The 16610-nt window shown below is 33.7% G+C and overlaps 2 protein-coding genes across 3 annotated transcripts; both read right to left on the bottom strand.

Annotated features, from left to right (window-relative positions):
- Positions 1–688: 688 nt before the first annotated feature.
- LOC120140351 (probable mitochondrial-processing peptidase subunit beta, mitochondrial) lies at positions 689–5303 on the bottom strand. Of its 2 annotated transcripts, XM_039155336.1 has the most exons (10): positions 5181–5259; positions 4551–5000; positions 3634–3798; positions 3403–3540; positions 3133–3284; positions 2908–3016; positions 2333–2431; positions 1393–1458; positions 1015–1122; positions 689–872 (listed from the first exon to the last, which is right to left on the bottom strand). In XM_039155336.1, the coding sequence occupies exons 1-10, from the start codon at positions 5214–5216 to the stop codon at positions 786–788; spliced, it is 1410 nt and encodes a 469-aa protein (XP_039011267.1). In that variant the 5' UTR covers positions 5217–5259; the 3' UTR covers positions 689–785. The 2 variants fall into 2 exon arrangements, with proteins under 2 accessions (XP_039011267.1, XP_039011266.1); XM_039155335.1 differs by having other exon boundaries at positions 4551–5303.
- Positions 5304–7744: 2441 nt separating this feature from the next.
- LOC120140287 (alpha-glucan phosphorylase 1-like) lies at positions 7745–14651 on the bottom strand. Its single transcript, XM_039155287.1, has 15 exons — positions 14331–14651; positions 13374–13612; positions 13189–13290; positions 12609–12785; positions 12176–12451; positions 11479–11750; positions 10933–11050; positions 10447–10836; positions 10169–10321; positions 9559–9687; positions 9205–9438; positions 8983–9059; positions 8378–8564; positions 8093–8293; positions 7745–8015 (listed from the first exon to the last, which is right to left on the bottom strand). Exons 1-15 carry the CDS (start codon positions 14587–14589, stop codon positions 7899–7901), a joined length of 2931 nt encoding a protein of 976 aa, XP_039011218.1. The 5' UTR covers positions 14590–14651; the 3' UTR covers positions 7745–7898.
- Between the last annotated feature and the right edge of the window lie 1959 nt (positions 14652–16610).

Raw genomic sequence — 16610 nt, 5'->3', positions numbered from 1 at the left:
TGATATTAACTTAATAACTAAGATATGATAAAATATAATCTTAAATGATTATCATGTTAACATTCATCTTAGACGGTCGTTATTTTTTCAACAAAAAAAGAAAAATTTAAAACATAATGAATAGTCGGATGATCATTTTATAACTTTTGAAAGACCCAATAAAACAACTCTCTATGATCAAGAGACTATTTTATTATTTCTAATAATCGATGTACTTTACCCATTCTTTTATTAGTATAGTACGTAGTTAAAATCTTGTGCATTGTAATGCTTTTCTCCAATTTGCAAAAGATCCCTAAATCAATAGGAGTGTTGAAACGATCCGTCCGGTTAATCGTTCTCCAATCGAACAGTTAACCGATTATTTGCATCATCTGAAACTCAGACATAGAAGTAGTTGAACAATTATTCTGAATGAAAAAGGTGTCCAACTGCCACCAAATATTCTCAGCAAACATAAACGGCATTTAGAGCTAATATCCAAATCCACAAATACAACGAACTAGGTTGCAAGCATCATATACGAGTATGCATCCAATACCGATGTACTCGGTTTTTTTGTATATCATACACGAATGTGTGAGACACAGGTACTTCAAACAAAATAAAGTCGGTTTTCGAGCAAAGAAATTTCTTGTGGTTCTCGGAAGACAGCCATGCTTATTAAAGAACCAAGGAGACGACAGAATGAATGGAAATGTTACCCTGGGTTGTTTCTCAAAAACTTAGCTTGTACAAAAGTGCCAAAATGTATTTTGTGGTTGCCCAAGAAAAAGCTAAACAATCTAATAACGGTTCCAGTACGTCCGGCGTCTGAACCAGTTGTAGTCGGGCAAACCCTGGATAGGGCCCATGGCAGCAATTGCGATATCCTGCGAAAACCAAACATGTACAGCATTAAAAACATTACTTTGTCCATTTCAATGTCTCATCTCAACAAAATTTATAATCTTCACCCCATTTCAGTCAAAGTAGAAAGTGTAGATAAGTCCTAGGTTTGGTAGCAGTTCCTACCCTGTCATAAATAAATCGGTTTGCCACACGTTTAATGGTACTTGGGTCAACAGCATCAATCCTAGCAAATAATTCAGCAAACGGGATTCTCCGACCGTATGTGAGTAGCTGCAAGAATGGGAGGTCAAGGCCAAATAAGATAAATATAAGAAATAAACAAGGTTCGTGAATGTCTAGCCACGCAAATTTAAGATCACGCAATTCTTCATGGGCAATAGACTTTTTGTTTCTGGTAAATTTGGATTTCTCCTAGGATCATTTAAAACTTTATTTGGTTTAAAACGGCAGATGTACTGATTCAAATGATATGATTGCTAGAATTCCATGCACCATTGGAATTAAAAACCCTTTTCTAATGCCCGAAAAAAAAAACAGTACCTGGCGTCCAATATCTTCAGCTACAGGACTAGTTCCATCTATGTGAAGCAACAAAGATGATTTCAACTGCAACAAAAAAAACAGCAGCAGTAGTTAAGCAGACAAAAATTACAGTTAATGTGGCTTTTTAAAAACTGAAACAAAATCAAAGCATATTTTGCCTGTTTGGCATGGTGCAGCACTATTAAAAAATAATAAGAATATGGGAAATATCAATTTCTATTTTCTACATTATTTTATTTGTAGTAATATTAAAATAAAGTATTTATTAATGTAATATTAAATAAAAAATTAGAAAATAGTTTTTGATCGGGTTTAAATAATTAAGATTTTTTAACTCATGAACTAAAACCAAATTGTATATTTAATTATTACCAGAGCCAAAATGTATCAGCTAGGGCAGGAATAGTAGAAATGTTTTAGCAACAAACAAAGAAAATTTTGTTCAATTGAGTAAAGCTTCTCTAGAATTGCACAATAAAATAAATACTTGAAAATAAAATATCATGAAATGTTTCAAACAAAACCTAAAAAATGCCAATGAGGACTTGGGCTAATGGCAAATGGACGCCCTGAAAACCGAATCCTAGGTTCAAGTTCCACCACATGTCGGATCTCTCCAGACTTATTCTGGTCTTAGTCCAGATATATTCTGGTTATAAGCCTGACAGTTCATTATATGATTGATTATGATCGTAGTTATTTAGATTCTATTGATTGTGATTGAGATTATAATTGTAAATTCTTTGACTTCTTGAAACTGCACTCACTGGAGAATTAGACTAGGCTTATTTTATCAACTTAGAATGCCAAAATCACCTGTTTCCAACTGGAATCTTCAATTGACACACTGCTAGAAGCATTCAAAATGATGCAATATGTCAAATAAAAAACTAGTATCTATCAAACACTAAGAAAAGATAGAAGCATTTGTAGCTACCTGATTACGAGCACGAATGACATCAGCTTCTGAAACACGATAAGCTAGCTTGGTTGTCTCGTACATGATAGCATATGCCAAATCATCCAAACAATCAGGCTGAAAATCAAAAATAAAATTAATATCCCAAACTAAATGAAAAAAAAATACAACAGCATATACCCAACTGGCTTACACATGCCAAACAATTTGTTAAACCCCTATTTTACTCTGACACATGCGTAAGCGTTAATTATTAACATGTGCATGACCAACATTTTGGGATATCATATCCCCACACCCATATCTCAGACTCTGGAGTGAGTGTCTGTTACAGGTACAAGTACTGCCATTTTTTTTGGAAGACCAAATCCCTGACCCATATCTGAAAATGTGTAGGGCATAAAAGGAGATAGGAAAAGACAGCAACAATATAAGATGTTAAGGCCTCGAGAAGATGAATTAAAAATATCAAGATGATATCAAAGAATATGACGATCTTTTATCTGAAAACAGTCGATAAAATTTGTATGAATTGATATTTTTATCATAATTTTTATTTCAGCCATAACAAAATATTACAATAAAAACCTCACCTTGGCAACGGCATAGACACCGAAAAGACCGGTATCTTTATAGTTGGTGTTGAAGGCCATCATGCTTTCTGCAACTTCATTAATGCAGACTCTTTGTGCAAGCTCAGAGCTGTTTAAAGGATTCCAAAACTAATCAAGACAATAATATGTTTGGGTTTCATCGTGAAACTGAAACAGGTATAGACTAAAATGCGATTCAAAATTTAACATAAGAATAAAGCTCACCCCATGTGCTTTCCACCACCAGCATTTTTGCTCCATGAACCCAACATTGACTGCATAACCATTAGCGCAATAGAATCTGGATCTGTCCAAGATGCTCCCTCAAAAGCAACAGCAAATTGTGCCAGAGGAACATCATCGTTGATCATTCTAACCTGATTTTTTTTAATTAAGAAGAAAAATAAAAATAAAACATTAGAGGGCATAGCACATTGAGAGTGAATGTTGCAGAATAAAACAGTTCAAAAGTTACTAAAGGAATGACAACCCCACCTCAGAACCAGTAAAACTGGCTGGTTCATTCATAACTAACTGTGAACCAGTAGTTGGATCAGATGACAACTTGGTAAACAACTTTTTTACTTGCTCAACCATTTCCTCATGCTTAACAGCCCCCGATGCAGCAATGACCTGTAATGGTTACCAAATAACACATTTTGAAGCACCTGATCACGCTGTACTAAATGAAGATAGGCAAGAAAAGCTGACTAATCCACTGCATACCATTCTTGGAGCAGTATAGTGTGTCTGAATATAGTTCTGCAGATGCTCTTTGGTGATTGTCCTAATATTATCGGCAGGGCCCAGAATAGTTCTACCAAGAGGAGTGTACTGGAATGCAGTTGAATGCAAATGGTCGAAAATGACCTCCCCTGTTTGACCCTCAACCTACCAAAATTTCCCAAATGATTGATTTTCTTATTAATCAACATAGAACCAAAAACAAGTGCAGTTGATAACACCAAGGCAACATTCCCACAAAGAAATAAACTTTTACTAAGAAATCAGAACTACCTTGTATTAAAAACATTTTAACCGTAAAAAATCTCACCTATTTGTTAATGGCATCAATCTAAACCTTTTGCTCCTCCATTAATTTCACATTCTTTTCCATGCTACACCAACACACCAACCAAGCACAAAAACAATCATATTATCTATGTTCCCTAAATATAGGTAGTTAACTTGTAATCAACCTAGAAAAACATTAATACTATATCAAAATCCTGACCACCAAAAAATTTACCTCCCAACAATTCCACCTACCTGGCTACCTCCTATGTTCGCTAAAAAACTAGATTTTTTACATAACAAAACCAATCACTCAATCAAGCACACATCAACCAAAACCCAAATTTTATTTACTGCTGTCTCAAAATCACTTCCTTCTATTTTCCTCAAATTTTTAATTTAAATTTCCTAAAGATCATAAAAAAATATATCTACATTTTTAGATCGAACCCATTAATCTAATAACTTATTCGGCGACTGCATACCAAGGAAAGACAAATACCCCAAAATCTACTCCCTTCTATAATCCTTAGACACAGAAAAATCAAATAAATTCTAAAAATAGTATATTATTAGAAAATATATTATTAGAAAATATAAACCCCAAAATATCAAAGCTTGTTAATTACCTCTTCCATTTCTCTAAGAATCGCGTCCCTTTCCCTACTAATTCTGTGTTCCTCAAACTTCGAATTCTGCAAAATATCAACCAATATATCCAACGCTTTAAAGACATCTTTATCCATAACTTTAGCGTAATAAGTGGTCTGTTCCCTGGAAGTATAAGCATTCAAATGTCCGCCCATATTCTCAATCTCTTCCTCCAGTTCCCTCGCGGACCTCTTCTCTGTCCCTTTAAAAATCATATGTTCCAAGAAATGCGCTGTCCCATTCGTCTCTTCTGTCTCAAATCTCGAGCCTGCATCGATCCAGACCCCAACCGTGGCCGTGCGGGAAGAAAGGGTAGATTCAGTCGCCACACGAAGGCCATTGGGCAAAGTTGTGATTTTGGCTTCGGGGGAAGATAAGATGTGGGTGTGAGATGTTAGGATTGGGTGAGGGGAACCGTATTTGAGGAATCGAGGATCCGGGTTTTCGAGCTTTTGAAGCTTTGATTTAACGTCGAGGGCTAAGCGGTCGTAGATCATGGCGGTTGGTGGAGGAGGGGAGACCTCTTTAGATTCGGCGGCGGCGACCAGCTGAGAGGCGGCCGAAGAAGACGATCGAGTGGCGGTGAAAGAAAATGATGGCTTGTGGGACCGCCGAGCTAGGGAAAGAAGCTGCCTGATCGCCATTTTTGACGATTTTTTCTTTCCACTGAATAATTTTTAGGGTTTGTGAGAAATGGGGATTTGGAGGGTGAAGAGTGTAAAGAGATGGCCGTGGTGGTTTTTGCTAGGGATGATGCGGTCAAAGAAATTAGTAACTCTTGCTTAAACTATGACTGTTTACAGTTTAAATGATAACGGGTGAAATTGTCGTTTGGGCATTAACAATTTCCCTGGTATGTAGGGTGGGTATTCGTTCAATCGAGTGAGTTTTAAAAAAATTCAATAATATTTTATAATTCAATTTTTATTTGAAATTTTTCGAATAACGTGGGTTTATAAAATTTGGATCGATTCGAATTATTCGAATTTTTATTTAAATTTAATTATAAATATTTATAATATTATGATAATATTTGATTTTACTTTAAACATTTTTTATAACCATTACAATATATATATATATATATATATTTTCATATGTGATATACATATATCATGTTGAGTCAAAGAATTAGATTCAAATTTGAAAACCAATACACTATTTATAAAAAAATTTGAGTTATTCGAGTTTTATTTTATAATTTGAATCAAATTTGAATTTTTTTTAGTTGAATCGAGTCCAATAAAAATTTAATTTTTTTCTGAATCAAGTCGAGTTTTATTCACCCTTAGTTGGTATATGCCGGTGACATTTTTACATATACCATTTAAAAAAAATTATGTCTTAATGCAAAAATAAATGTCCAAACTATATTCTAAGTTAATTTTATGTGTCTAAAGAATTTTCCGTTAAAAATATGTATATAACGTTTTTCGTTACACTTTTAGGTGTTTACGCAATAACAATCATAAAAAACCGTTAAGTAACACATGTTATGTTTATATTTTGACTTAATGTAAAAATAAGTACACAAACTATGCTCTTAGTTGACTTTAGGTATCTAAAGAATTTTTCGTTAAGAATTTGTGTTTAACGTTTTCGAAGTTATACTTTTAGGTTACTGGGTTATAATATCAAACACGTGTCGCGTTAATATTTTTTAAAAATAATATTCTTTTAAAAAATTAAAATATTATTTAAAACTATTTTTGAACAAAAAAATCCTTCTTGCTTGTGCAAAAGTTCCCCCTAGTTGTATTCAGATCTCCCTTCATCCTCCTCATAAATCTCTAAAGTTAATTTAAGGCGATAAGGATAAATTTGAGATTAAGGCTAGAGATTTGACTATTAGGTTTAGAGATTTGACTTTGGATTTAAGGATTTAGGGTGATTATGACGACGACAAGAGGGATGATCGACGACGGGTGAGTGGCCTTCGACGATGACGAAAAAGGTCGATAATGACATTTGGTAATGGTTGAAATGGGAGATTTTAGGATTGCAAGTCTTTTTTGTAATTTCAGTAAAATTTGTTTTTTAATAATAATATTATTAAGATTTTTTGGAAAAAAATTATAAAAAGATATAAATATCACATGTCACTTAACGGTTTTTTTTTTAACTATCGTGATGGTCGACGACGGGTGAGTGGCCTCCGACGATAACGAAAAAGGTCGATAATGACATTTGGTAATGGTTGAAATGGGAGATTTTAGGATTGCAAGTCTTTTTTGTAATTTCAGTAAAATTTGTTTTTTTAATAATAATAATATTAAGATTTTTTGGAAAAAATATTATAAAAAGATATAAACATCACATGTTACTTAACGGTTTTTTTTAACTATCGTTATTGCGTAGGCACCAAAAAGTGTAACGTTAAAAATGTTAAAAATATATTTTTAACAAATAACTCTTTAGGCATTTAAAGTTAACTTGGGGTATAGTTTGAACAATTATTTTTGCATTAAGCCAAAATATAACCATGACATATGTCACTTAACAGTTTTCTAACAATCGCTATGCGTATACACCTAAAAATATAATAGAGAAAACGTTAGATACCTATTTTTAATTAAAAATTCTTTAAACACATAAAATTAACTTATGATATAATTATTTTTACATTAATAAATATGGATCTCTTTCTAATTCTAATATTTTTCTATAAGAAAAAAAGGAAAATATTGTACAAAAGCACAAAGGACGTGTTTGAGGGTTGACAAGCTCATTGAATTATCAATAAATTTTGATAATCATATAATCATCAATGAACTGAATAACCTAAAAATCAGATATATTAAGATATAATAGAGTACGAAAAAACAACTATTTTATAGGTTTGTGTATAAATGTTTAAAACTGACATTTAAATATTAGATTATCTCATTATATAGTGTGCAAATAGTTAAAGTAGGTCTAATGTTTCATAAAGGTGTTTTTCTTCTTCTTCTATCTACTATCCTTGCTTGGCAGAAAATGAATATATATATATATATATATATATATATACTTAATTGTTTGATTTCAAGTCAAAAATAAATTCTTTTTTATCACTGAGATCACTTAATAAGTTCGAAAGATTTATTTATTAATAAATAATCATTACATCTTTCACGTATAATACACGTGAGTTAACTAGTTATATATATATATAATTATGCTAACATAAACGGGTTCTTATTCAATTTTTTTATTGAACTTGTAGATGTTCACTTATTACATGTTTTCCTTGCATGGGAACTAAAACATGTTGACAACGAGAACAGTTATTATCGGGCTTTTAAGGCAGAAGGGCAGCTCTCATGGTTCAAAAAGACTTGGCCAAACTATGGTAATTCGACAGGCTTTATGTTCCAAATCTCCCGGGCATATTCATGAATTGTTCTGTCACTGCTGAAGTTGTAAGAACCTGCAGTATTCATGATCGACATCCTTGTCCATCTCTGCCACATACATGCCAATAAATACAGATTCAGGATTTGTGATGTAATGTAAGCAAGAAAGACAAAAGGTTACTCACTTTTTGGTCTTTATATGCTTCATCCACCTTTGCTTGGCAGTCTATGTAACTAGGGAAGTCTTTGCCCACAAGGAAATAGTCTGCCCGGCCGAAACCTTCGTTTCCTTCTAATGCTCCCAACAGTTCGTCGTAGCTGGAGGAACCGAATACACCGCTTCTCACAAACTTCTTAACTTCTTCAAACCGAGGATCCGGGACGAACTGCGGTAAGATGTCAACCAGGTCAATGGAAAAGAAAACTAAAGGAGAAAAGGCAAACCTGTAATATGACCATGCAAAGCATACCTTCCCCTCGGCTCTTTCTTTCCGAAGCCCCACAATCTCGTTAGCTCTAGCCCCAAAGAGGAAAAAGTTGTCTTCTCCTACCTCTTCTCGTATTTCGACATTCGCACCATCCAAGGTCCCAATCAGAATGCAACCGTTCATTGCAAACTTCATATTGCTGGTTCCACTTGCCTCCATCCCAGCGGTACTGCATAAAGGGGAAACAACAACAGAACAGAACAGACAGAAATTCAGATGCCCCAGTGTCAACTCTTATCAAATTGTGATATAAGCCTCCCCAGTAAAGGCATATATCGAGCAGCTTCGAGCTCATTGAAATTGAACCAATTAAAAATGTAAAATAACTAATGCACAGTGCTTCATCAAACAGATTGAGCATAGGCTTCCCCAAGCTATATATCCTTTTACAAGTGGGAGCTAGGAAGCTTTCTTGCTTCCTATGTTCCTTACACTCAGACCTGCAGAACTCGAGTTTATGTCCGGCGCAGCTATAATCAACGTTTTAAAGTAGTTTCAGGAATTTAAGGGTCATATCCTCTTTCCCATGTCTGAATATTCATCAGATATGTAAAGAATTATCTGTACAATGACTAAAATTGAAATACCTGATATGTTGTGATAGCTCACTTGCAGGGATAAGCAATTCAGCCACACTCACATTGTAGTCAGGAACAAAAATAACCTAAAATTAGAACATAATAAACCATTTCGTCTGATTAGTGATATCAAAGAAATCAAGTAAATTATTATTACAAAAATTTTCACAGAATGGAATTTATATGATGACCTCGGGAAAGAACACTGTATTAGGTTCATTTATGATATACCTTCAGCAAATCACCAATATCAGGATCATTATTAACTGTAGCCCCAACATCAGTAATGAATTTCACAATTCTCTTGGCTTGAACATAAGTGGCAAATGCTTTTCCCCCGAATATGCAAACACGTGGAACAGACTTCTTTCTTTCTGAAGCACTCATTTCTTTCATCATCTTGTACCGGTAAACGATACCCAAAATGTTCAGCAGCTGACGCTTGTATTCATGGATGCGTTTCACCTGAAATTCAATGTAGATTATGTAACTCTTTGCTTACACTAGAACTGTTATAGCATGTCTGATGATATGTACAGTTCTTTGATTACTTTTTAGGAAAGCACAGTTGACAAGAGAAAGTACCTGGATGTCAAACATTGAATCAGAGCTTACTATATAGCCTGTCTTTTCTTTAATGAGGGATGCAACCTTTAACTTGTTGCTCCTTTTTGCGGCCCTCCACTGGGCTTGAAGATCCTCATTATCCGCAAACTATGAACATACGCCACAACACTGATTAGGGAACCGGAGGATTCAAACGTTAAGTCATTTTAATTAACCATAAAAATGCACTTTTTTCAGTTTTATAGACAGCGAGACGGACATGCTTGATATAATATCAGAATCCTAGAGGCTAGCTATTTCATGAAATAACAGCAGTGCTCGAACTTCACAAGCAAAGTCTAATCAGTGAAATAACAATAAATATTAGATATAGGTGTGTACATGATCGGCAAGAAAAATGGGACTAGATTCTACAGAAGACAATCAGGCCGTTTTTTTTCCCTTGTGAAAGAAGCATTTTAGAAGAGATATTCATGTAGCCAGTTTTTTGCTCATAAAAGTTTCCAGAGTCACGATCGTCACTGGTCATTCATAGGGTGTAATTACATTTCACTTCTATGAAACATACAAAATGATTGTACAAGGAGTTTTACTAGAAAAAGAAGAGCCTCAGATATGGCAGATTTACCTGTCTAAGTGCAGACAACTTTTCAGTATTTAAAACCCAATCTTCCGATCCTGTCCAGCTCGTTATGATTTTACTCAAGTCTGGATTGCAGAAACGGATCCATCTTCTTGGTGTGACCCCATTTGTTTTATTTTGAAATTTCTCAGGCCATAGCTGCCAAAATTTGAGAACAGAGATCAATAATAATTTTCCTAGTAACAAACTGAAGAAACTCAATTTTATTATTAAGTTGCACACCTTTTGTAATTAAAGAAAGAGGTTTTATAAATTGCATTTACCTGAAAAAAATCATTAAAAACTTCGTCTTTTACTATCTCACTGTGTATCGCAGCAACTCCATTCACTGCATGACCACCTACGACACATAGGTTAGCCATACGAACCAACTTAGGGGGCTCTGGTACTGATTCCGGGATCTTCTTTTTCTTCCCTTGAATACCTTTCTTTACAGATTTACTTTTTCCATCAACAGGCTCAAGTTCTTCTTCCTCTTCAGATTCGCCAAGTTCATCAGTGAAAACAGCAACAGGACTTGCCTTGGGTTTAACAAGTAAATCAGAGAACGCAGCTGGAAGCTCAACATTTTCTAAAATCCTCATCTGCTTCAGCTTCTTCTCCAGTAAGTTAGAATCTGATGTACCATATTCTGAGACTATGGTACGAATTAGCTGTGCATATGGTATAAACGGGAAGGAAATCGAAATTAGAATAGGAATTCCAAAACAAGAGAGGATGTTTTGTCTTTTGTATGTGTTCCATCTAACCTCCTCATCGATCCTTTCTATAATCTGCACATGTCGAGGCAACAGTTTCTGCATAAGTTCTAAACTCCATTTCTCCAAAGCCTCAGGCAGAACGGTATGGTTTGTGTATGCCGTGGTTCTGAAAAAGGGCATTACAAGGCGTACAAGTTACCAAAAATAAGCCTATTTTAAGAATGACTATCAGTAATTAATAATTAGGGAAAGAAAAACTAATTTGATAGAGGAAAAATCTATTTTTAGTTTTTTATTTTCAAAACCACATTAAGAACAAAGTAAATTTGAGAATAAAATAAATAAATTGTGAAAAAGTGCAAATGTCCAACATGCACAGGCACTTGTAACCAAGAAAAACTTCAGAAATGAATGAAACTCGTGTAACTTAAATTACAGTAAAGCATGTGTTTGGAATTGCAGAGAGAAAGGTTTGATGAGGAGAATATAGAAGTATGGCTTGAGCTTCTTAATAACCTCTTGCAGAAAATATGTTAGAAAGGAAAATAAAGGATCATTCCTACATAAAGTGTAACGAACACGAATTAAGAGTACCCTTGGGTGATATTCCAGGCCTCCTTCCAGCTTAGTCCTTTCACATCGATCAAAATTCTCATCAGCTCCGGAATGCAAAGAGTGGGGTGAGTATCATTCATTTGCACAGCAACCTTTTCAGGAAACTCCTTCCAATTGACCTTCGTTCCTGATCTTCTCTCGAAACGAGCAATGATATCTTGTAGAGACGCTGAGCACAGGGTATACTGCTGCTTTAAACGAAGGGTTTTTCCTTCAAGTGATTCATCCCCAGGGTAGAGTACATAGCAAATCTGACAATCAAATAAATATTATAAGTCATCCTCAACATACCACTTTGATTAACATTGTGCATGAAAAATAAACACTAAAAATGAAAAACATTATCTATATAATATTATGGGCATAAATGATGCAGAGACAAATCAGAACGCTGTTAAAATTCTTTATATTCCTGAAAGAGGACAACCACAGAACAATTGCCAAAACTGTTGACGTGTATACTCTGTTTAAGAACAATAACCAATATAGAAATTTTGTTATATTACTTTAGTGTAAAGAAACTTGGTTCAGATTGTCTTCCTGACATAGCTTCAGGAAGTCAGATTTTCTGATGAAACTATGAAGATATGTCCCCACAAATAGATTGACTTATGAAGAGCTAAGAAAATATATTGTCAGAAGAAAAAACCGACAATGAAAATAAATAAGAACAGACCTTTTCAGCATTATATAGGGCCTCAGCTGCTTGGGAATGTTTTCCGGAGTTAAACATAGATAGATCAAACTCTCCCGATGGAGCTCTCGTTGACCAGAGTCTGAGGCTGATTGTGGTTTTAGTTTCATACCCTGGTATTGGGACATCATAAGCAACAGCCTTTATATCCTCTCCTCCAATCCAGTGTTTCTTTCCATCCGAATCTGTAAGAACCTTGCCGTAAAACTTGATAGGATATGTGACGTCATTTCTCACAATTTCCCAAGGATTGCTCATCTAAAAGAGAAACCATAATCAAGAAAGATGAAGAAGTTGGCCATTTCAGAGAGGGGAAAAACATCAGTATTCATTATGCAGATTTCATATAGACATATGTGTGCATTTATTTCTACAATGATTGCTTCAAAGGAGAGATAACAAAGCGCAAGAATACCTCAAGCCAATCTTCAGCAACTTCTTCCTGCCCATCTTTTGTAATACGCTGTTTAAATAAGCCATACTTATATCTAAGCCCATAACCCCATGCTGGATAATTTAATGTTGCCAAAGAATCCAGAAAACAGGAGGCAAGTCGACCAAGGCCTCCATTCCCTAGGGCAGCATCTGGCTCCTACAAAATCAACCAAAGAATTTAGCTCTCATGACAGAATAATGTGATTATGTGAATGCAATCATATAGATACCCTCCCTGTATTTTTTTTAACAAAGACACAAAATAAATCAGAAAGGGCATAATTTTAGAAAGAACCAAAGGAAAAAATTCTATATTTCTACAATGACACTATGGTAGCTAGCTGGTGAAGGATTCAAATGATGGCCAGTTGCTTTAATTAAACAGAAAATTTATTAATAACCAAGTCAATTAATATATTGTTCAATTCAAAGGTAAACACCAATAGTTTAGTTCTAGAGCAGTCTGGAGAATCTTTTGTCCTCTCCAATCATTCACTACCGTCAGAATGTGTTGTAAAGTTAAGGTACACAAAAGAAAAAACTTATATAGACCAACCAACCTGGGTAGCTATTTTTTCTAGGCTGTGTCCAAGATTGCTCAAAGCCTCTGCATAAGCTCCAGTTAGACCCAAATTGCCAATTGCATTCAACAGAGCCCGACCCTGTTGAAGAAATATAAAAGGTTGAAATAGTAACATCTTCCGAGAGATTTAGAGAAAGAATTGAAGGTCGAAAAAGTGCACACCTGTAGAAATTCCATTGACAAATAGTAAGCCTGCTTTACATTCGATCTTTCATAATAATCATATGTGGCATTCCAGTTTATAATGAGAGCGTCGCGAATACTTTGTGCAGTTGCAAAGAAAGCCTTTGGAGGCTCGAACTTCTCAGGGGAAAACATTGGGGTGAACAGTGCATGGTGTTTGATACTAGAAGCAATAGACGAAGCATCTGGAAGAAAATGATTACAAGGACCGAGAGATTCTACATCGAATGAAAAAGAAAAAAAAAGTTAAAACGAAAAGGGAAAAGTGGAAAGCGAAGGTCATTGTTATTATTATAGATCTTTAGAGTCCAATTTTTCTAAACTCGTTTTCCCGACAACATAATCAAACAACAGCATCCATAGTATCAAAGATTCAAAGTTTTAACTTCAAATCAGCAGATGCTAGTTAGGATATGAAGATGATTCTAAAAGTATCAAACAACAGAAAGGATAGAGACAAAAGGTGATATCAAAGACCCTAATCTGAAAGTCAAGAAGAATAAAATCTCCCCTCCAAAAATCACATACGATCACTCAATATAATATAGTGAGGAAGGGAGATCCACTTATAGTATAAGATTAAAATACTTTTATATAATTTCATGCCTTATTATTGATGATGTAAAATGCTATGAAAACGTACAAAAATACTTTAGTTTATACCAATGTAAATTGATCCTTCTGATGATTAATTAATATCGGAAAAGAAAATAATATTCTCACTTCACAGGCAGTATCAAATATGTATATTAGTATATACACGTGTGTATTAGTATAGATATGTATGTATGTATGTAGGTAGGTATAAACAAACACAAAATGCACAAGTTTCCAATTAACCAAACAAGTAAACATGAAAAATAAGAAAATTGAAAAAGAAAAGTAAAAAACAGAGCATTTGCATTTGTATACGGATATTACGGAAGGAGATCGAACCTTCGTGCTGAGTTATCGGGTCTTTCACCTTGCGTTGCTGATCACTCGACACATTCCTCACCGAGAACGACCTTTTCATCGGCCTAACCTGCCACTTCCTTATCAACATCAGCCGATCCGCTTTGATTCCTCTCCTACCTCCACCAGCTCCACCGCCACCATTTCTCCCACGGCCGAAGTCGACGAATCTTGTCACCGCATTGCAACTGGAAACCGCCTCCGTTCCACTCGGCACCACACAGTATTGCCACGTAGCCATCTCTCTTTCTAACTTTATGTAAACTGGAAGAGATCAAACCTCGTCAATCTCAAGTGTAAGTTTGAAGAAAAAAATGAGCGATTCACGAGAATAATAATATGCATGAAGCTTCAATCAGCTGCTATTTATATAATTTCTCATTTTCCCTTTGATTCCCATCTGGGAACATTTCACTGGTCCACGTGGGAAGTAATTTACGGTTGTTAATATGACCGCTTATCGAATTCTGACCAAGTAAAATTATACTTCGTCAGGTGGAATATAATTTATACCGTTAATTATTTGGTCACCGCCGATGACCATGGGGTGCATCACTTCCTCTCAATCACTCCTTTTCATTTTTCTATACTATTCTCTCTCTATATTTTATTTATTTTTCATTTTTAATTAAACAAATAAAGAAGTAACTACATTGTAATTATATTAAATATTAATTTTTTATTAATCTGGACTGAATATAAAATAATATCTGACTCTAAGTTATTAAAATTAAACATTTCAAAATTATATTTAATTCAATTATATATTAACTTTGAGATAAACTTATTAAGTTTATTTATAGTTTGAACTCCTTCGATTGCAAGTAGAATAATTTTTCAGTTTTTAAAACTTTAAATGTGATTATTTTAAGTAATTAAATTATATAAAAATTTATTTAAAAATTACTTTTTGCCTCTGTTCTTCTTTTGAACTTGAGAAAATCATGAATATAGATTTAAATTAAAAGTAATAAAAGATTATTTGATTTTTGACAGTCATTACTTTAATTCATGAATATAAATATAGTTGAAATTGGAATTATGAGAATTAGTGTTTAATCGTTTATATGAATTTAAATCTCAAAGTATTATTCATTATAGGTTATTTAAAAGTATCTTTATTACACGAACCAAGCGATCTCAATTAGGGGTGTACAAAAAGATCAAATTGATGTTGATCCAATCTGAAAATTTGGATATCCGATCTATTTTTTAATTTTTGGATAATTCAGATTGAATATCCAAGAAAAAATTTGAATAATCGAATCGGATATGGATCAGATAAATTTCAATTTCGAATAATATGAAAATCCAAAAAAAAATAGGCTTTTATATTTTAGATAGCCTTTAGCCTAATAAATGAATAACTCACTAACTCATTAAAGCTCTAGCCCAATAAAAAATAGGATATTTAATTATTTATTGTGTGTGAGTAATTAAATATATATAAAATACAGTAGAGATATCAAATAAGTTATATTAACTCACCCAATTTAAAATTTAAGATTAATATTTTTGTCAAAATAAATTTTATATTCGAATTCAGATATCTGATTTTTTCAGATTGAATAGGGATCATTATTTTAGGTATCCAAAGTTTTCAGATATTCGAAATTTCGGGACAGATCAAATCCGATATCCAAATTTGCACACTCCTAATATTCTATCGATAGTATATAATCAATATTGATACTCATGTTATTCTATCGATACTAGAAGATCATAAGTTTTCATGAATTTAATTAAGTCTAAATTTGATTGTGTGTTAAGTTATAATTGAACTATGGTAATAATTGCATGTTGTACAATGATAATGATCAGCTAGCTTAACGCTACTATGGTATTAATGATATTTTATCACTTAAATTCAATTTTTTATCAATTACAATTAAGTCTCTAAACTTTTTAAATATTTTAATTCGGTCCTCAAACATGATTTCAAGATTACATTATTTAATAATTGGTTAATAAGAGTAGTTGAATGTGCATTAATGTCAAGATTGAACAATATGCATGATTTTCCGTTCGTGTTTGATTTTCATTGAACTACGATAATCTATTTAATTCGGATTTCATTTAGATCGGATTGAAAGTGTTACTGTTGGAAGGAAAGTCCAAATTTTTTTATCGGGTTTTAAAAATTACAAACGACGAGTAATCAAGAGGCGTGATTTTGATTAAGACAAAATGAGGAATGCAATGACGATGACAATATGACTATACGAGCTCAATGAACTTGTCGATGCATGTCCAAAGCGATTA

The sequence above is a fragment of the Hibiscus syriacus genome, unplaced genomic scaffold, assembly GCF_006381635.1.
Source record: "Hibiscus syriacus cultivar Baekdansim isolate YM2019G1 unplaced genomic scaffold, ASM638163v2 tig00110783_pilon, whole genome shotgun sequence".
NCBI classification, from domain to species: Eukaryota; Viridiplantae; Streptophyta; class Magnoliopsida; order Malvales; family Malvaceae; genus Hibiscus; species Hibiscus syriacus.
Note: the sequence above shows the minus strand (reverse complement) of the source record. Positions and strands in the feature narration are given on the sequence as shown.